The sequence below is a fragment of the Bos indicus x Bos taurus genome, chromosome 28, assembly GCF_003369695.1.
Source record: "Bos indicus x Bos taurus breed Angus x Brahman F1 hybrid chromosome 28, Bos_hybrid_MaternalHap_v2.0, whole genome shotgun sequence".
Lineage (NCBI taxonomy): Eukaryota > Metazoa > Chordata > Mammalia > Artiodactyla > Bovidae > Bos > Bos indicus x Bos taurus.
The window spans coordinates 25,675,959-25,697,454 of NC_040103.1; the positions used below are offsets into that span (position 1 = coordinate 25,675,959).

Below are 21,496 nucleotides of genomic sequence, written 5' to 3' on the forward strand. Positions count from 1 at the left end.
TTGAGCACTTAAAATGTGGCAAGTCTGGTTTGAGATGTGCTGTTGAACTAAAATACAGGGTTTTGAAGACTTTGTATGACAAAGAAGATATATAAAATAGCTCATTGATAATTTAAAAGATATTAATTACATGTGGGAATAATAGTTTGGATATATTGGGTTAAATAAAATGTTATTAGAATTAATGTCACCTTTTCAAAAAATGTAGGTACTAGAAAATTTTAAATTACATATGTGCCTTGCATTATATTCCTGCTGGAAGCACTCTGTTAGAAGTGAATTTTATGGCTCAAAGGTTTGGACAGAGGCACTCTGCATTTAAAGCAGTAGGATCCTGGGGTCCTTGGGCCTCGATTTCCTCATCTGTAAAAGCAGGAGGCTGGAATCCTTTATCTCGCAAGGATCCCTGTAGCTGAAGCAGTTTTGTTAGGTGGGCATCAAGCTCTTTGGGTCTCAGTTCCCTTATCTGTCAGATGAGGTGATTTGTGTCTCGGTGCCCATTTATTAAATCAGAGAATGGGTATGGAAACCCTTGGAAAGTGTACTGAATTACATAAATGCCAGATGTTAGCATTGTTCATCCAGAGCACACCTGTAGGCACCTGCAGAAGGAGTGCAGCTTCCTCGATAACAGAGGTAGGTGGCCGGACCCCCGAGCTGGGCAGGAATCCTGGGTCCCATTCTGCTTGGCCACCATAGGATTCTGAAAAGCTTGTATTCTGAGGATCCATGGTGTCATGGAGCTCCGGTGCCCACCGTATGTGACGACGAGAGGGTAGTTTTCAATGATGCTCTTTTACTGATAGGAAAAACACAGATGGAAGTGATGTGCCCAAGGTTATAGGAGGAATCCGTGCAGCCGGAGGAGGCCTGAGGTCCTTTGCTTTCCAGACTGTTCTGCCCCCACCAATGCAGTACTTTGGAACCATGACTCCGGGGTCTCGATGTCTCATGGTGGAAGCAAAGCTCTTTGTACTTCAGATTTTCTCTTCCCCTACCTGGAGGCACCTGAGACGTTGGAAACTGTGAGTCTGGAGCCTGGCTCTAGCCCAAGCCATTGACCACGAGGCCCAGAATGAAGCCTGTTGTTCTTGTCCTGCCACATTCCAGGGCTGTTCTGTTCACCTTCAGAGACTGGGTACCTCCTTTATTTTTAGCTAGTTCAGTATGACAGCTGTGTTCTCATCCTGGGCAAGGGCTTGGTCTCTCACCAGCAGAAAGTGCCTCATAGCAGGAGCCAAGGTCACCAGGAGGACGTTGGGCGTGACCTTTGGCCTCCTGCGGTCCTCCTAGCAAGAGGAGTCAGGGGAGCACTGGGTTGGGGTCTGAACCCAGAGCCGCCCTACATCCTAGAGGCTGGATGCCTTTCCCTTGGCTGCTTGACCCCAGGTTCCTCCCATGAAAAACGGGGCTGACAACGCCCACCCTGCAGGTGTGCTGCTTAGATCGGGGCAGGTTGAAGTGTCCAGCAGGGGCTCCAGGCCGCTTCTGTTATCTCGGTTCCCAGAACCTCAGTTTCCTCATCAAGGATGGGGATCCCATTTTCCTCCAGATTTGTTGTGATTAAACAGAAGTGTTGTATGAACAGTACTTGGTGCTTAATACGTGCTCAGTCCATGCCCACTGAAATGGAACTAACTGTTCAGGAGCACAAAGGACCGAGAGCTGTATCTGAACCTTGGAAAGGGCCTGGGAAAGGGAGCCTCTGAGGACAGTGTTTGAACCTGCCAAAGGGACCCTGATGCCTTGGGGATGTTTGCACACACAGTTCTCTCTCAGAAGCCTCTAAAATGGAAATTATGTTCCCAAACATGTTTCCTCTCTCAGGTATTCAGCAGCCTCTGGCCACCTTGAATAGTGGAGACTCCTGATTATCTGTAGAACTTTTGTGTCCCCCTGGACCCCAGGGTGCAGATGTCGTGAGGGGTGGGGGGATCGGAGAGCGCCTGGAGCAGTCCCTCCCTCACAGAGGGGCTGTTGGCTCCACACAAGTCACTGTGAGGCTGAAGTAAGGGGCTGGTGCTGGAGAAGGGCTGTGTCGTTCAGGGAAGAGGACTCTGCTGCATTATCTGAGCTAGCAAACCCTTCTGAGATGACCTTCTGGGTTAGGCATCACTGGAGGCTTCTGTTCACCCAGGAGAGCAGCCATTCAGCCCAGCTGAGCAGCCACCTGAGGGGGTGGGGACACCAGTGGCCTGGAAGTGTGGCCCCTGCACCCCTGGCGCTCCTGGTCTGGCGGGAGGCACACACCATGCACATGTCACCGTGGTGCCCGGGGAGGACTCACTGCCACTGTCCCCAGGCAGGTTGCTTCCTCCACACTGAGCACAAGGGCCAAGGGGATGCTGAGAAGAGCGGCAGCTGGTGCTGGGCAGGCGGGTCACCTCGCCCTTTGGAGGAGGTGTGCGTGGAGAAAGGAGCGGGGTGTTGAGTGGCATAGACGGGCCAACGCAGTCAAATGGAAGTGGATCTGTCAGGAAGGACCATCGGTGGGGCAGAAGGCAGGAGGGTGCCCGGGACGGATGATTCTGGTAGGGAACCCAGGGCATCCAAAATGTCTCTCTTTGTGGCCAGTGCCCTGCCTGCTCAGGGACTAGCTGCCAAAAGTAGGATAGAAAGGTAGGTTTCCTGGGCCCCCACCCTCAATGGTGAGGTGGGGCTGGGCAGGCAGGAAGGGGGTTGGGCCTGCCAGAGCGGGGCTTGGGATGCTACCCACCATGGTGGAGGGTGCCATTAGGCCAGGACCTTTGGGTTTGCTATGGCCTTTGAGCATCCTTCCCAGGATGGTGTGAAAGGGAAAATGAAATGAGCAATTCAGATCGCTGGTGGCTGCTGGGGGGTGAATGAGGCCTCCAGAATAATCAGGCTGCAGGGTGTGCTTTTGATGAGGCAAGGGAGCCTGTACACTGCTTCTGTAGTGGATGGAGTGGTGGCATTAATGCCACCGTTTTCCCACATCTCCCTGCTCTCTGACCCTGAGGCTGGGTTCGCCCTGGGCTGAGCAAGAAGCGTACTGAGGAAGGAGCACAGAACCAGGAACTTGGTGTCCACTCCAGCTCTCTCGCTGACCAGTGATCACCTCGAAAGTGTTCATCGCTCAGTCGTGTCCGATTCTTTGTGACCCCATGGACTGTAGCCTTCCAGGCTCCTCTGTCCATGGAATTCTCCAGGCAAGAATACTGAGTGGGTAGCCATTCCCTTCTCCAGGGGATCTTCCCCACCCAGGGATCGAACGCAGGTGTCCTGCATTACAGGCAGATTCTTTACCGTCTGAGTCACCAGGTGGTCACCGTGGCCAATTGAATAACCTCTCTAGACTCTGATGTTTCCTAAGGGCATTGGATGTGATGGCACCTGCCCTGCTTCTCTGGATAGGATAGCTTAAGGATCATCACATGAAATCGCCGTGCAAAGTAGGCCTTCGTAGGTCAAAGTCAGGTGAATACAGCCACATTACAGATGGAAAGACTGAGGTGCCTACGAAATGGCAAAGTTGGAGTCCAACATCGGTGTCTGCACTGTTCAGTCCATGCCTTATCCTTGAACCAGGCAGGGTCCTAAAATCTAAGTTGGCTGTTAGTGTCTTAGAGAAAGTGCCCAGAAGAAACAGAGATGGAGTTAAGGTTTCAAGGGAGAAACTGTTTATAATAGCATTCCATTTTTGTAACAAAATATAAACAAACCAAGCTCTGTATGCATGGATGTTTAAGTAGGAAATCTGCCCTAGAACATAAAGCTGTATTAGCAAGGACTTCTCTGGGAAGATTGAGGGAAGAACTCAGACTTTTTATTAGTACTTTTATGCATTGTTTGTGTTCTTTAATAATAAGTATATATAACTTGCTGTTAGTTTAAAAGAAAAGAATAAAACAATCCAAACGTTTCAGAGGACTTTTGTGAGCATCTTTCACTTGCTATGATTTCATGCAAATGACCACCTGCCTTTCATTTTCTTTTTTACAAGATGGGTTAGTAATATCTGGTAATCAATGCATTTCTCTAGATATTTAGGTAAAAGGAATTAGGGACATGTGATCATGAGCTAGACAGGTGAGTGAGAGAGATGGATCCCCTTTTGGTAATTTCAGTGGAAGGATGGGAAGAGTTTTTGACACATTATTAAAATTCTCCCAGTAGCTTTCTGAGGTGAAAGTATTGCGTGCATGCTCAGTCGTGTCCGACTCTGCAATCCCATGGACTGTAGCCTGCCATGTTCCTCTGTCCATGGAATTTTCCAGGCAAAAATACCAGAGTGGGTTGCCATTTCCTAATCCAGGGGATCTTCCAGACCCAGGGATAGAAGCTGTGTCTCTTATGTCTCCTGCCTTGGCGGGCGGATTCTTTACCACCATGCCACCTGGGATGCAAAAATATTATTATTCCCATTTGAAAGAGGAAATCAAGAATCAGAGAGATTGAGTAATTTGTCCAAAGTCACACAGCTAATAAATGGCAGGTATTGAACTCGGTTCTCTTCATCCACAGCCCTGGGTTCTTCCCACATGTGAGAAAGAATAGAAATCCATAAGGAGGAGCCCCAAAAGAGGGGTTGGAACCTGGCGTCTAGATCCAGCTGCCACTTATAAACCACGTGACTGTGTGTGAGTCATGGGTCTCCATTTCCTCAGCTATAAAATGAAGATAATGATATCTTTCCTGCCTGCTTCACTGACGTATTGTGCTGGGAGAAAGGAAACTAACACACTGAGCCCCCACTTCATGCCAGGCACCTGACATCCACGAGCTCGTTTCTTTCCTTTCTATGACATCCAGATGGGAAATTTATGTGAAAGTCATGTGTGTAAGTGGCAGAGTCCTCTGCAAACATGAGCGCTCATTAAAATAATATTCATCACCTTGGACCCATTCTTTCTGAGTCAGTCCCCTTAAGAAAGAGAAGTGCATCTGATGTTGAAATCTCTGCTCTGCCCTTAAGCAAGAGTCCTTCTTAACCCTTCACTGCCTGTTCCCCAGTTTCCTCTGTGAGTAAAACATCTCACTTGGGACGTTCACTTCACAGGCCTGTGCTGAGCCACTTCAGGCACATCTGTTACTCTGCTGAGAGAGGCAGTGAAAAATTTTCCATGGCTGTGCCCCTTCCCATGAGGGGTCAGAGTGCCCAAATCACCAGTAGCTACGGTGCCTCCTGCCACAACTGGCCTATTCACTTGGGCATGTCCAGTCTTGAATTGTTTTTTTATGCATGTCTGTTGGGAGCAGGAGGTGGCGTCGGGCACAGATACTTTTGAGTTTAGACCAGTGTGGGGCGACTGGGTACTTCTGCTGGCTGGGTGGCTCTGCGGGGCTTGGTAAGGCTGTGTTCTCTTCCGACATCTCCCCCTTCCTCTAAGCTGAGTCTGCAGGATCCGGTGCAGCGTGTGGTGTCTGGGACCCTGGCATCCCTGCCCCCATCTCCTTCCCAGCCTGACCCGAGTCCTGCATGCTCATGTCAGACACCAAGTGTGAACATGAGCTCCCCAGAGCCCAAGGAGTTCCTATCACAGACTCCTGGGAGCCTCTGTCTGTGTCTGTGATAGACATCCTATGATAGATGGCTTGCAGCTTGAAGCCACCAGAAGAGGTGCCGTGCCCTCCTGTCACCAAAATGTAGGGCTAGGAGTTGAAGGCACATGTGGGATGCGTTGGACACCAGCGTTTGGCCAGAGCAGCAGAGTTTGGAGGCAGTATCCCAAGGGAAGAGGAAGGACTGGAAATGTGAGAGGTAGGGAGAGAGAGTGGGGAGGGAAAGATCTGGAGTTGTTTGGAGAGGGGACAGAAATGGAAAACTGAGAGGACCGCGGCTTCGGCCAAGTCTCCCAAAGCCAGAAGTTGTCCTTCTCCGGCCCTGCTTCCCTCAATTTCCCCCCCTGGGCTTCTGGGCCCACCTTCTATAAGAAAAACAGCTCTTGCACTGGGGTTCTTGCAGAGCTCTGGAGCAAACAGACAGGAGAACCCCCTTCCTTTCTACCTCCCTCCACCCACTGCCCATTCCCAGCTTCTTTCCCAGGTGGAACAGAGGGCGGCCCAGCCAGCTGCCAGGCAGGGCTCATCTGATGAACAAGAGGAAAGAGGCCCCTTGTTTGGTGAGGTTCTGGGCACTTCCCACGGAGTATCCTGCAAGTGTCTCTTGACGTGGCTCCAGTGCTTCCTGGGCTGCTTAAAGGGCCACAGTCCGTATGATGCGAGTCTGCTGAGCCCTGCACCAGGTGCCTGCCTGGCCGGGCAGGGTGGGGGGTACTGCAGCCCAGCCTCGGGATCTGTGCTATTGTTCAAAGGCCCCTCCTGAGCTTCTGAGGACCGGAAGGTACCACCTGAGATCCTAGAGGCTTCAGAGTCAGTTCCAGCTCTGCCCTGTGCTCTACCCTTTGTCTGGCCCTGATTTCCACATCTCTGCTGAGAGGAGTTGTACCATGTGATGATTCATGAACATGAACCAGAGAGGGAAAGCCCTTCTTCCTTCAACACTTGGGGGCCAGGTTGTCTGGCATCTGTGTCCCTAGCCTGCTTTCCTGTATGAGCTTCTTGGCTCTATTTGGGTTTGTCTCTGTGCTGAGCTGCACCTTGAGTCAGGAGGCAGGCTGGCTGTGGAGCCCTGCTCTTTCTAGAAGTTTCTCCTTGTCCAGCTAGAAAGTCTCAGCAGCTTTGCCTGGGCCTGATGCCTGCACCGTAGAGGGGACTGGCCTTCCCCAAGGGGTGGGAGTGGTTGTAGGCTCCACTTAGCTTCTTGAAGCCTCAGTTTCTACAACTGGAAAATGGGGCTTAAGAATGTCCCCCTGACAGGGTTATTTTGAGGGTAAAATGACGTATTGGATACGAAAGCACTTGATATACTGCAAACCCTGATATAAAGTATTCTTGCACCCAGCATTCGTTGAATTCCTCCTTTGTTCCAGGCAACCAGGTAGTTCCAAAGGTCTACTCGACATGTTTCCTTTCCCTGGGAAACTCATGAGTTATCAGAGGAGACAAGCATGTCAGTAGACAGATGATGTAAGAGGGTGAGGAGTGTGGTAGGGAAAACACGTCCAGATGCCAGAGCAGCGCCGTGACTGTCTCTTCTCTGCTCCTGCTCAACCGTCCCCTCCCCAGCACACAGCGTGATCTTTCTGAGCCACATCTCACTGTCGAATACTCCGTAGAGTCACATTTAGAGTCTAAATGTGTCCACCTGTCTTACCAGGCCCTGCACGGCTTAGCTCCTGACACCTTTCCAGTTGCTTCATTCTTGCACCTGTGCTCCGTCATCACACAGACCGCCCTACCTCCCTCGTCTTTGGCCTTTGCTCTTGCTTGTGCCCTGATGCACTCTTGCACTCAGTCGCTGCCCCCACCGCCGTGTGCTTCTGTGGCTCACGCATGAGCGACTGCCTCTTCCAACCAGCACATGGTCGCCATGACTTGCAGCAAGAACTGCCGATGGGCGCTGCCAGCCTTGGGGGTAGAACAGAGCACGTCTCCTGGGGCTGTGTCCTGGCCATTTCTATTCCAGCTCTCGGCGGTTTCTGATTGCCCTTCTCTTATTACGAAGGGGAAAGGAAAAAGGTGGTTGCAGTAGAAGAGTTGGGGGTGGGGACAGGGCACAGGCCGCAGAGGACGCTGGAGGACTCCTGCCTTGTCTGTGAGACAGGAGACAGGCAGGACTGGGAGCAGCAGGAGGCAGGAATCCAGAGCAAGAAGGCTGCCCGAGAGCAAGATATGCAGAAATTACTCTGTGTCCTTGAGTTGAATGTTTCCAGCCACCCTGAAATGTAAGCATGAGATCCCATTCTCAGAAGCCAGTCAACATCAAAGGCCTTTGTAGCAGCCTCATGGAGTCATAAATCAGCCTCTTCATCGACTGGGAGCTTGCTATGTGTGAGGCTCCTTGTGAGGCACTGGGAGGTCAAGGTGAATGGAGCAAACACTGTCCCCATGACGGGTCTAGCGGGCAGTGAGCCAGGCTGGACCATGTGGAGAGAGAAGTGCTGAGGGAGTCATTATCTGTACCCTGAGGGTCTCAGACATCTGCTGGAGGAGGTGACATTTGATTTGAACCTTGAAGGGGAGATGAGATTTGAGTAACTGGGAAGAGAAGGAAGGGTGGTTTGACAGGAGAGCCCAGGAATGGTAGGAGAGGTTTGGCTGGAGTTCAGAGAGCCCAGAGCTGCACCTGCAGGGCGTAGGGGCCTTGGACATGGGAGGCATTGCAAGGTTTTGAGCAGGGGAGTGAAGTGATCAGGGTCCCAGTTTAAGAAAGCGAAATATCCTGGACAAGCCCCCTGCCTCCCGCCCTCCCTTCCCCGCCCCCCCAAAGGCAAAATGTGGTCATGGTATAGAAGATAGATTAAAAAGGGAGAGAAATTGAAGACTGAAAACCATTGCAGTGAATGGGTCAGGAGTCAGGAATCCAGGCACATGGTTATCAGGACTTCCTAAAGCAGGACGTGGCAGAAAGAATGAGCCAGGAGACAGAGAGACTTCCGGTGAACTCCATGAGGACAGGTGTCTAACCCAGAGCCAAACATGTAGTGGGCGCCCAGTCAATACCTTTTGGGAGAGTCATTGGGAAGGTACTATGAAGAAAGAAAAACAAATGACAACAAGGAGGCCTGAGGTTGGGAGCCTGGGATCCTTGAGGAGAGCAGGTAGCCCAGGAAGATGGGCAGGTTGGTTCAGTCCTGGTTGAGTCAGGGGTGGTCTGATCTGGAAGAGTGGGCACATGGGCCCTGGCACACAGGCATGGGAACTTGGGCTCTTCCAGACCTTTTGGGGATAGTGAGGTTAAGGTCTCTGTGCCCTGGGCCTGAAGCACCATGTTCTGAAGGGCGCCAGCCCTTCACTCGCCATTTCCATTCACCTAGAAGTCATGCCCAAGGAAACCCACCAGCACCACTGCCTCACGATCCTAGCAATAGCTGATGTTTATTGAGCACTTTTCTGTGTTCTAAGGGCTTCTCTGTCTCCTTTGATCTTGTAACATTCCGCGAAGTAGGTTCTATTTATCATCTCAGTTTTTCAGTTGAGGAAACTGAAATTCACACAGCTGTTGAGTGATGGAGCTGGGATTTGAGCCCCAGGTGATGGCTTTGGAGCCCTTGTTCTGGGGCACTGCCATCCATGTGAGGATGAGCCAGAGGGAAGGAGTCACGTGGAGGCTTAATGTGTCTCTGGCTTGTACTTGGGGATCAAAGGACAGTTTCCATGTAATATTCAAGGGTTGGTAGGGACCTTGGAGGTGTCTCGTTCATTTTACAGGAGAGGAACCAGGGCTCAGAGCATTTGCAAACGTGCTCTGAGCAACATGGTTGATGGCAGCTCAATGATGGATCAGCATGGGTGCTCCAGAGCCCATGGATCTGTATGGTCTTAGACAGATGGGTGCCTCACCCTGCCGTCCCTGTCCTCCTCCAACCAGACTGGAGCTGAAACGACCTTCCTCAGCCTTGGCCTCACTTTTTTTTCTTTTCATCCTTCCTCCAGATTGACAAGTATCTCTATGCCATGCGGCTCTCTGATGAAACTCTGTTAGATATCATGAATCGTTTCAAAAAGGAGATGAAGAATGGCCTCTCCCGGGATTTTAATCCGACAGCCACAGTCAAGATGTTGCCAACGTTTGTAAGGTCTATTCCCGATGGCTCAGGTGAGTCTCACACCCAGAGACTGGGCTCTCAGGGCTGAATGCTCTGTGAAACCATCTTTCCAACTTCCATCATTTGTTCATTTATTCATTTACTTACCCACTCATCCAGTTATTCATCCATTCACTGTTCCATCCGTCTGTTCTCCCATCCATCCATTCACCTATCCATCCATCCATCCAATTTATGTTTGTTGAGATTCTGTCTTGTGATAGGGGACACCATGTTTGGACCAGGCTGACCTCCCCTGATCGTCCTGACTGTCCAGTGACTTGTGGAAAGAGAGCATAGTGTTCACGGATCTTCCAGATGCTGTGTGAATAACTCTTACATCTCCAGGACAGGAAAGGTTCCAGAACAAGCCAAGAGTTCATGTTAGGAGAATCTCTCCATCAGGGCACCAGGGCCTCCCTGTACTATCCCAGATAAGCAGCAATCCTAATGGCCAGGTGGATCTCAGACCCAGAGGGGAGATTCAGGTCCCCATTTGAACAAATTTCATAGATGCTAAGTCAGGGTAGCCCCTCAAGCAGAGCAATGGTGAGGGGAGTAGGATTGGAAAAGGGAAATTACCCTCTTGGTCTGCATCATGTGGCTCATGTCCCGCAGTGGGCATTTGGGGGCTTCCTGAGAATTGTCATTGCCCCCGCCCTAGGGGAGTGGCCTCAGTCCCTCCACTTGGCAGAGTGGAAGCTGAGAGGGCATAGCCTGGCCTTGGCCTGCTCAGTGGAGGTCGTTCTGTCTGGCTGACCCAGTGGTGGGTGTTGTGCCTACCCCAGCTTAGCACATGCCCAGGAATCCCGCCTTGAGCTGGGTTCTGTACTCTAGGCTGGGGTTCACCTGCCATGTGCAAGGGAGGGAGAAAGATTATGAAAGTCAGATTTCTCTTGGGGTTGTGAGTACGCACTCCGAGAGTGTGGCCCTTACACTCTCTTCCTATTTCCCCTCTGCTCTTGGGACTCATTTAAAGCTGGGATTTGAGGCATCTGATATGCAGCCTTCAAAATGGCCATCGGGAAAACTGCAGCTGTTTCAGCTGATGTTTATGAAAGATGGGCAGGTGCACCGTGTGTTGGAGCGACTGGCTGCAGTGGGAAGGTCCTCTTGTGCCAGCAGCCGGCCTTTAAAGTCCTAAACGAGATTGGGACACCGTGGAAGGGCGGGTGCTCTTGTGTGCGCTGTGGCCACAGGTGGGGTTTACTTCACGCACACGCACTGGTACTTGTATCTCTCATGTTTCCTGACTTTTTAAAATCTCCACTTTTATCCTTTTGTTTTCCTTGAGGTCTTGCTCACCAGCAGTTTAGGCTCTTTTATGACTACCGAAGAGACTCTGACCATCAGAGTGACCAGACCACAGTGTCCCCTGGGTTTTTTTTCTCATGTCTCTGGCTTTGTAGTTTGCTCCTACTTTTCCCAACCCCGAATGGCACCCGTGTCCAGAAGCATTTGTGTTTTTACCAGGTTCATTGAATTCTGTAGGAGAGATGTGGCTCTGCATGCTGTCAGCTGAGAGACGGGGGAAAGGGAGATAAGATAGAGGCGCGCCCCCCCAGGGCCCCCACTCTGGCTTTGCTTAGATAACTCAGAAGGATGCCTGATGCTTGGGGGACCCCCGATCCTGTGTGACTGGCCCCGGGCTGGCCTGTCCCATGAGACGTTTCTTCCCTTTCCTCCTAAATGCTGCCTGCAAGCCAGCTTCCCTTCCGTGGCCCGTGTGTCAGCAGGGGATGCCCTACCTCATACCTTCACACACCATTTTTAGGGCTGAGGGACTCAAAGTGTGATCCAGATACACTAGTAATCTAGCCATTTGAAAACAGGGCTCCAAATGCATTCTTATTTGGGAAAAACAACATTTCCAAAGATCCCTCTTAGAGATCCAAAGCAGGGACTTGGTAGTCCCGAGGTTAGGACCCTGCACTTCCAGTGCAGGGGGCATGGATTTGATCCCTGATCGGAACGAAGATCCCATATGTTACGTGGCATGGACAAATCAAAACGAAAACAAAAGAAATTGGAAGCAGATACCAGGGTGCTAAAGGCCCTGAGCAGTCCTACAGGAGAGAAACCTGTTAAACTCGGCTACCTGCCTTTTCCCCAAACCTGTTTGCTCTTTCCCCCAATATTTACTACTATATTTCATCTATTTTGAGACCCTATTTTTGTCTTCGTTGTTGAGTCCTCTGAAATCAGCAGTGCATTGTGCAGCAGTTGCCTCTTTAAATTACTGTGAGCAGAATTTTTTTTCTCTCTTCGCATTACATAAAATAACGATGTGTCCACATTCAGTGCTGTCTTAAATGTGATGATGTAGGTGGTGATCACGCCCATGTTGGGAAATGCTGTCCTAGGGTTTGTGGAACTGGAGCCAGCAGCCTGGGCCCCATGCCTCCTTCTGAGCCTCTCTCATGTCCAGTGTGAAGGGAAGTGAATGGGCCCGAATGTTCAGGGCCCCTCGGGAGCACAGAGCAGTGCTGAGAGCAGGAGAGGAGGAAGGGGAGACGCCAAAGCCCTGAGCCCCTGGCCTGCACGGCTAGGCCTTCCCCAGCTCCGCCTCCCTCTGCCCTCCCTGGGGACTGTTTCTTCTGCTCTGTGTTAGTTTCCAAGGCTGCTGTAATGAAGTACCATGAACTGGGTGGCTTTAAACGAGAGTGATTGTCTCACAGTTCTGGAAGCTTGAAGTCCAAAGTCATGGTGTCACTGGGGCCGTGCTCCTTCTGAGACACTGGACTAAGTCTTTTCTTGCCTTTTCCTGGCTTCTGGTGGAGGCTGTCAGTCCCTGACATTCCTTGGCGTGTAGCTGCATCTCTCTACTCTCAGCTTCTGATGTCGTGTGGCATTTTCCTCTAATAAGTATACCAGTCAGATTAGAACCCACACTCACGACCTCCTCTTCATCCGATTACATCATCTAAAAAGACCCTTTTCCAAATAAGACCACATTTACAGGTACCCAGGGTTAGGACTTCTACAGAAATACCTTTTGCGGGGGATACTGTGCAACCATAATATACTGTATAGCTCTTCTCTCTATGACTGTTCCTAATATTCACGGGTGGGTTCAAGTCAGGTGTCCAGGGGCCCACACTCCTCCAGGAATGGTCCCTCCAGCCCCACATAGACACTGACATTGATGCCAAGGCCCTGGACACCAGTCCAGTCCCTGCCACTTTTTGATGGAAGTGCCTCCAACCACGAGGTCCCTTGGAGGAGCCAGAATGTGGGTCTCCTTCATAGTAAACCATGGTGCTAGTCTCTTTTCGAGATGTTAATTACTGCTTCACCTGTATAATTAGTCAGTGACAAAATTAGTGGTAATCCCAAACCACCAAAGGATAAATTGGAGTCACTGCAGTGGAGAGGTGCCCCTGCCTGTCAAGCGGTGATGTGACTTCCAAGTCAGAGGGAGAAACAAACCTTTCCTTTCCTGCTGACCTCGACCTTGATGACTGGATTACTGGAAACTGTTGGCTTTTGAAACTGTATTGATTTTTTTGAAAATGTCATCAGCCCATTTTTGCTAATTTCCCCCCTTTTGACAATTTTAATGGGCAGTGCTTTTTCTTTAATTGTTCTCAAGTAATCTATACATTAGGTTAAAAAAAGATGCAAAACCCTAAAGTGGCTTTTAGCTGCTGCATATCCTTTTTGCAATGGGAAAGATATGAATAATACATAAAGGAGGAAGATACTGAAGCCTTTTTATGCTGGTGACTTGGCTAAACAGAAACCCTTGTTCAAAGGTGCCCAGTTTCTGGGGATAGCTGCCCACCTGGATCCAGCTTCTGTCAGAAGGCCTGCCCGACTTTGGTTCTCACTTGGGAAACTTCCCCTTTTTTTCTCATCTTGTCATTTATCACTCAGGATATTGTAAATATCAATTAGACTGTAAGCTTCTTGAGGGTAAATTGAGTTGAAGATTTCCTTGTTTCTGCTTTGTGGTTCCTTAGTGTGCTCTTCACCCAGAGGATAAGTTTAGAATGTTTGATTTGCGATGTGGTCCTGGGCTTCCCTGGTGGCAATACGGGAGACCTGGCTTTGATCCCTGGGTCAGGAAGAACCCCTGGAGAAGGGAATGGTAACCCACTCCAGTATTCTTGCCTGGGAAATCCCATGGATAGAGGAGCCTGGAAGGCTACAGTCCATGGGGTCGCAGGGTCAGACACGACTGGATGACTAACACGCTTCTTCCTGGACTTCCCAGGTGGCGCTAGTGGTAAAGATCACACCTGCCAATGCAGGAGATGTAAGATCCCTGGGTCAGAAAGATCCCCTGGAGGGAGGGCATGGCAACCCACTCCAGTAATCTTGCCTGGAGAATCCTCATGGACAGAGGAGTCTGGCGGGCTACAGTCCCTAGGGTCGCAGAGTCAGACATGACTGAGCACCTTAGCACACTCACAGTTAAATTGGTGGGGCTTAAGATATACTGCCTTCCAGCCAAAGGAAGGAAAACATTTCCTTTTCTCACTGCATTTGGGCTGTTCACTTACCTTTCTCTGTCCTTATGTGGGAAGATGGTTGGATTATCTCAGAAATTCTCTCATTTGATGAAATCTCCTAAATGCCTAGCATTCCAGTTGGGTTTCTGATGAAGGTGTAAACTCTCATTGGCTAGCAGGATTGCAGACAGGAGGCTTTGTGTCTTGTGTACAGGATTAATTCATGGAGCAGGCAACGGGAGGCATTTCATGAACGCTGAGTTCTGTTTGCGCTGTATTCCAGCACAGGTCTGGACTCGAGAGAGACATCTGTTTCGGTGTTTGTTTTCCATTATTTGCTGGTAATAATGACTGTCATTAGAAAGTGGAGAGTTGCCAGGGGCCCTTCAGATGCTTTGTTTAATGAGGCTTCTATAGAAGAGCAGTTCTTCTTGGCTTCAGTGGAAATGGGAAATGTAGGATGAAGTCTCGGCAGTGGCAGGCAGGAAGGTTGAAGCCAAAGATTTGAAGAGGAGAGGAAGTAAGAAGGAAGCCGACTGCTGCAAGGAGACTGAACTTGAAACTGAAGGGGAAAATAGAGTTTCAGACCACTGGATTAATCTCTGGCTCTGCTGCGTATTATCTGTGTGATCTTGGAGAAGTCCCTCAACTGCTATAAGCCTCCATTTCCTCATCTGTAAAATGGGCGTGGCAGTCCTGCTGTGCCTGCCTCACAAAGCTGTCAAAAGGATCAAAGTGCTTTGGAAACTGCAAACCACCATGAGAGTCACAGAGAGTCATTGTTCTGCTGGTCATCAGTATAACTTAATAAATGACTTTCTAAGAATTCTTAATGAGCTTCCCTGGTGGCTCAGTGGTAAAGAATCTGCCTGCCAATGCAGGAGATGTGGGTTCGTTCTGAGGGTTGGGAAGATCCCCTGGAGAAGGAAATGGCAACCCATTCCAGTATTCTTGCCTGGGAAATCCCATGGAAGGAGGAGCCTGGCGGGCTATAGTCCATGGGGTCACAAAGAGTCAGGCACAGCTTAGCAACTAAACAACAATGAAGAATTCTTTGGAAGAATTTCCCAACTTTGGAAGGCCCTTCTCATCTGATGCGGCCAAAGGACCCCTACCCATCAGACCTAAATGTAGAGGTCTAGCCCTGGAGGAAAATGTCAGAGCTTTTCAGAATTCACCAGCATCCCTGTGATGTTATGGGAGGGAGGAGACAAAAAAAGGGGGGAAGCAAAGGCAGGCTGTCTCCCCACCACCCCAAAACCCCTCATAATGTGGATGAGCCTACAGACTACAGCTCTGGTTCCTCTGCAGCTGGGTGATTGAACACCACGACTCTGAATGGGGGGACCAACTGAGATAAAGGGGAGGATACCTCCTTTATGGAGGGCAAGTTGGTATTTGGAGCGCCCATTGCCTATAAAGAATGTTGAACCCAGCAGCCTCTGCTTGTAACTGAAAGAAATCTAACTCAAAGTTGTATAAGCAAGAAAGGGAATTCTAGGTTCACATAATGGAAAATGTAGTTGTAAGTTGGCTCCTGTAACCAAGGCCTCATCTGTCTCTTAACCAAGGCTTCATTCGTAGGCTACTGCTGCTGCTGCTAAGTCGCTTCAGTTATGTCCGACTGTGTGAGACCCCATAGATGGCAGCCCACTAGGCTCCTCTGTCCCTGGGATTCTCCAGGCAAGAATACTGGAGTGGGTTGCCATTTCCTTCTCCAACGCATGAAAATGAAAAGTGAAAGTGAAGTCGCTCAGTCGTGTCTGACTCTTTGCGACCCCATGGACTGCAGCCTACCAGGCTCTTCCGTCCATGGGATTTTCCAGGCAAGAGTACGAGAGTGGGGTGCCATCGCCTTCTCTGCATTCGTAGGCTGCCTGTCCCTTATGGGGGCAGAGAGAGCCCCAGCGGCCGTAGCTGACACATCTCCAAACTAGAGGTCCCAAGGTTGTCTTGGAGAAGGTGGTGATTGGCTGATGTGGGTCACGTGCCCACCCTGAACCAATCACGTTGGCCAAAGTTGGGGACTCTGGATGCTCTTGGGTCACATGGAACAGGCTATCAACCCCAACCCCAATTCAGATGACAAAACAGGAAGGGTGATTATCTAAAGAGACGCCAGACAGCAAACAAAGCTTTTTTCCGGACACCTTGCTGTCCTTGCCAGAAGTCATTCCTTGATGCCCGTTGCCTGGCAGAGGTTAGGGCTGAACAGACCATGCATTTAACCCAGGTGTTCTAACTGAACTAGCTGCAAACACTTTCTGATTTGTCTACTGTATATGGGACTCAGTACTGGGAAAAAGGAAGTAAGCCTGCTAAATTACCCTTGCCTTCAAATTGCTCATCACCCGGATGAGGAAGATAAAACTTTTATGTGTATATGTGTGTGTGTGTGTGTGTGTGTGTGTATTAATGAGCATCCCGGTATTTGCAAGTATATGAGTGACTAAGGAAAGGGAAGGGCCCTGGCCTTACCACAGGCGTGACCATGAGCAAGTCATTCAGCAGGTTTGGTTGGAGCTACCTTATCCATAGATGGAGTAGGTGAGTTAATATTTGTCCCATATTTCCTGTGCTGCAAATGTGATTTACAGAAGAGATGCCAACTGCCATTTCTTTCAGCAAGCACAAACACACCCTGGAATCAGGGTCACTGCTCAGGAAGGGATCAGGGGCTGCATTGGGCTTAACAGTGTCTGCTTGTAAAATGCCTTCAGGGAAAGGCCCCTTCACAGATCATCTCAAGACTAACTTTTCTGGTCTCCTTCTCTGCCCCTAACTCCCTGAAACCCTATTGACCTGTGTTTGTTGAAAAAAAAAAAGAAGTGAGATGGACAGACTGTGGTGGGAGGCTGGGACGGGGCAGGGGTCTTACAGAGCTGCAGAAGTGTGGGCCGGCCCCATGCACCCTAAGGCCAGGTTCTTCCCTGACCTAGAGACAGATGAGATCATTTAAACTTATCCTGCTTGAAAACTTGAGACCTGGGACTTCAGAGGTGCTGCCTGAAACCTGATTCCTTCCTGCACAAAGGGCTAAAAACTCTTACCTGTTGTGTGTTGACAATGACACCAATAAGCAAGAGATCCCCCATCACGTGGAACTTGAGCACAAGAACCTGCTTTTACCTAGTCCCTTGATTCAACTGAAGATGAGACTTTTGACCTGACTGATTTATCAAGATTTCTCAAGCTATTTTTTTAAGTTATGATGAAAGCCAGTGCAAAACGTGAAATAAATAACTGTTTTTATTTTTTAAATTAAAACAGTAAATAAATTAATTAAATAAAAATGTTAGAAAGGAAAAGCACCCATATTTTCATCCTAACACAGTGTCCGCTTTTGCGTGTGTTGTTTCCCTGTATACAAGTGGTTTATAGAGAGATGTAGCCATTCCTGACATGCTGACATCTCACGCTAATGCTGTCCCTGGGGATCCTTGTTCCTGAGGTCTGTCCAAGAGGCAGTTGTATCCGATGGCTATGTATTTGGGCTTTGGATTCAAATTCTGGCTCTGGCAATTACTGGCTATGTGCTTGGGCAAGTTCCCTAACCCCTCCTAGACTTTACTTGCTCATCTGCAGAGTGGGGATCATAATAGTACCTACTTCACAGAGTGGAGAGGGGTTAAAAGTAAAATGAGACAGAAGTACTTAGCAACTGGAGAACAGAAGGGCTCAATGAATGATAGTAACTTAAGTGTTTCTGATGTTCTAGTAATTCATTCTCCTGGGAAGGGACCCTCTCATATCCCATTTACTTTTTTACCCAGTAGTAGTGTAAGCACTATAGGGATTAGGATTCTGATGGGAACTCAGGGAAAACCCAAAACTCATTTGAGTGACCTGTGACATCAGGGTCAGAATTTCTCACAAAGCTGAGACACCTTCTTCCTAGCAGCCTCACTTGGTCTCTTTCCTTTGGACTATCGGCTCAGATGCTAAGTTGTGTCCAACTCTGCGACTGATGGACTGCAGCACGCCAGACTTCCCTGTCCTTCACCGTCTCCCAGAGATTGCTCAAACTCATGTCATTGAGTCGCTGATGCCATCCAACCATCTCGTCCTCTGTCGCCCCTTCTCCTCCTGCCCTCAGTCTTCCCCAGCATCAGGGTCTTTTCCAATGCGTTGGCTCTTCACATCAAGTGGCCAAAATGTTGGCGCTTCAGCTTCAGCATCAGTCCTTCCTGAACATTCGGGGTTGGTTTCCTTTAGGACTGACTGGCTTGATCTCCGTGATGTCCAAGGGATCAAAGAGTCTTCTCCAGCACCACAGTTCGAAAGCAGCATTTCTTCAGTGCTCAGCCTTCCTTATGGTCCAGCTCTCACATCTTGTACATGAGTACTGTAAAAACCATAGCTTGAACTATACAGACCTTTGTTGGCAAAGCGATGTCTCTGCTTTTTAATATACTGTCTAGGTTTGTCATAGCTTTTCTTCCAAGGAGCTAGCCTCTTAATTTCCTGGGTGCAGTCACCATCTGCAGTGATTTTGAAACCCAAGAAAATAAAGTCTGTCATGGTTTCCATTTTTTCTGTATCTATTTGCCATGAAGTGTTGGGGCTGGATGCTGTCATCTTAGTTTTTTGAATGTTGGGTTTTAAGCCAACTTTTTCACTCTCCTCTTTCACCTTCATCAAGAGGCTTTTTAGTTCTTCTTTGCTTTGTGTCATTTAGGGTGGTATCATCTGCATATCTGAGGTTATTAACATTTCTCCTGGCAATCTTGTTTCCAGCTTGTGATTCATCCAGCCTGGCATTTTGCTTGATGTACTCTGCATTCAAGTTAAATAAGCAGGGTGACAAGTAACCTTGACATACTCCTTTCCCAATTTTGAACCAGTCCATTGTTCCATGCCTGGTTCTAACTGTTGCTTCTTGACTTGCATACAGGTTTTTCAGGAGGCAGATAAGATGGTCTGATATTCCAATCTCTTTAAGAATCAGCAACATCATGTGGTATATCCATAGTGTGGAATATAACTTGTCACAGAAAGGAATGAGGTACTGGTATATGCTTCAGTGCAGGTGAACCTTGAAAGCATTATGGAACATGAGAGAAGTCAGCCACAGGGGACCACATATTGTATGTGTCCATTGTAATGAAATGTCCAGAATAGGGAAATCTCGGAAACAGACAGTGGATTAGTGGCTGGTAGTGGATGAGGCAGTTTGGGAGGAAATGGGGAGTGACTGCTAATGGGTATAGAGTTTCTTTTGTGGATGATGAAAAATTTCTGTATAGTAGTGGTGATGTAAATATACTAAAACTCACCAAACTGTACACTTTAAAATGTGATAGATGGAGACTTCCTTGGTAGGCCACTGTTGCAGTTAGGACTTCACTCTTTTATTGAAGGGGGCATGGGTTTGATGCCCATGCCCCCTTGAGCCATGTAGCATGGCCAAATAATAAAAATAAAATCAAATGTGATATTTTAATTATTTCTCAGTAAAGCTGTTACTAAGAAAACAACCAACCAGTCAGTGGTATGACTGCTTCCTGTTTAATGAACAAGAAGCCAAACTTCCTTGAATGAATGAATGGGCCACCAACCCTTGTGATCAAGCAGCTACCAAGCACTTATTGAACTACTCTGGGTACCAAGGGCAGATATAAAGAATCCTAACTTGTGATTTTTCCCTCAAAGAGCTTGTGAGGATAAGAAGAGAAATTCAGTTGTAAATGTCTTTGGTTTATTCCTCGATTCCTTTGCCACCCTCATTAATTCAAGTATTAATATTGGTTGTGTTCATACTATATGCCAAACAACCATTCTAAGTTCCAGAAATAGAGCAGTGTGTCAGAGCCTAAAGTTTGTTGGAATCAAATACAAAGAGGGTGTCAGTTTATAAAACAGAAGTTTAAAAAAACCCAACAATCCATTACTTAAAAAAAAAATAAAAACTTCAAGGGGCTCAAAATAGTGAAAACAATGTTGCAAAAGAAGAGCAGAGTTGGAGGACTTTCACTTCCCGGTTTCAAATTTTCATAAGCAGTCAGGTCAGTGTGGTACTGCTGTTAGGATAGATATACAGATCAATGAATCAGAATTGAGTGTTCACTGTGTCAATTACATCTTAAAACAGGGGGAAAAAAAGAATTGAGAGTTCAGAAATAAATCCATACATTTATGGTCACTTGATTTTTCACAAGGGTGTTAAGACTTTTCAGTGAGGGCAAGAATAGTCTGTTTAGCAAATGGTATTGCTATTTGACAGTGCCTGCCTGGTAGCTCAGTGGTGAAGAATCTGCCTGCCAGCGCAGGAGATTCAGAGGAGACATGGGTTTGATCCCTGGGTTGGGAAGATCCTCTGGAGAAGGAAATGGCAACCTACTCCAGTATTCTTGCCTGGGAAATCCATGGACAGAGGAACCTGGTGGGTTATAGTCCGTTGGATCACAAAAAACATGACTCAGCAACCAAGCAGCAACAATCCATGTGCCGAAGAAGGAAGCTGAACCTCTACTTCAGACCATGTACACAAATTAACTCAAAATGGATCAAATACCTCAATGTAAGAACTAAAACTATAAAACTCTTAGAAGGAAACATAGGTACGAATCTTTGTGGCCTTGAATTTGGCAATGGATTTTTAGATATGACACCAAAAGCATCAGCCACAGAAGAAAAAAGATAAGTCGCACTTCATCAAAATTATAAACTCTTATGCTTCAAAAGTCATCATCAAGAAAGTAAGGTGATGGTGAGACAGTGATAATGTAGCATCAGAAGTAAAATTAACAGATTTTCATTGATTTTGGAGGGGACCTGGGATAAAGAATGCTGGGTGGAGGCTTAGTGGCTTGGTTTCTCATCGCGGCCACCTCCACTGGTGCTCTGTGGCAGTCTTGGCACACAGGCCTGTTGTCTTTCTCTAACCCACTGAGGTCCACCCCAATCACTGCTCACACTGGTCGTGAGGAATAACGCCGGTTCAAGCCGGTTTACTCTTGTAAACCGGTTTACTCTTGACCAGGAGGGACTTCTGTTAAAAACATCCCCTGGGCAGAAACAACATGCATGTCCAGTATCTGATGAATGGATACACATACAATGAAATATCACCCAGCCTGAAAAAAGGAGTAAACTACTGTTATAGGCTATAACATGGATCAACCCTGGAGACTTGATACAATGTGAAATATCTAGAATAGGCAAATTCATAGAAATAAAAAGTAGAATAGTGTTTGCCTGGGGCTGGGGACAGGGGAAATGGGGGATTACTGCCTAATGGTTAAGAGGTTCTGTTTGGGATGATGAAAATTTTTGAGAATGGTGGTGGTAGTTGTGTAACACTGTGGACATATTTAATGTCAAGGGGTTGTACACTGAGAAATGGTCGCAGTGGAAAATTTTATGTTATGTATATTTTACTACAATCTAAAAAAAATCCCCTGGGGAATCAGTGGAGCTATGAACTAGCTG

General features: G+C 48.2%; 1 protein-coding gene across 2 annotated transcripts in view; it reads left to right on the forward strand.

Moving 5' to 3' along the window:
- Nucleotides 1–21,496, forward strand: part of HK1 (hexokinase 1) — a 73,892-nt gene that overhangs the window by 12,114 nt on the left and 40,282 nt on the right. For both annotated transcript variants that reach the window (XM_027530891.1, XM_027530890.1), the window contains exon 2: nucleotides 9,460–9,622. In XM_027530891.1, coding sequence (XP_027386692.1) covers nucleotides 9,460–9,622 — 163 coding nt within the window. The remainder of the gene's footprint in view (nucleotides 1–9,459; nucleotides 9,623–21,496) is intronic.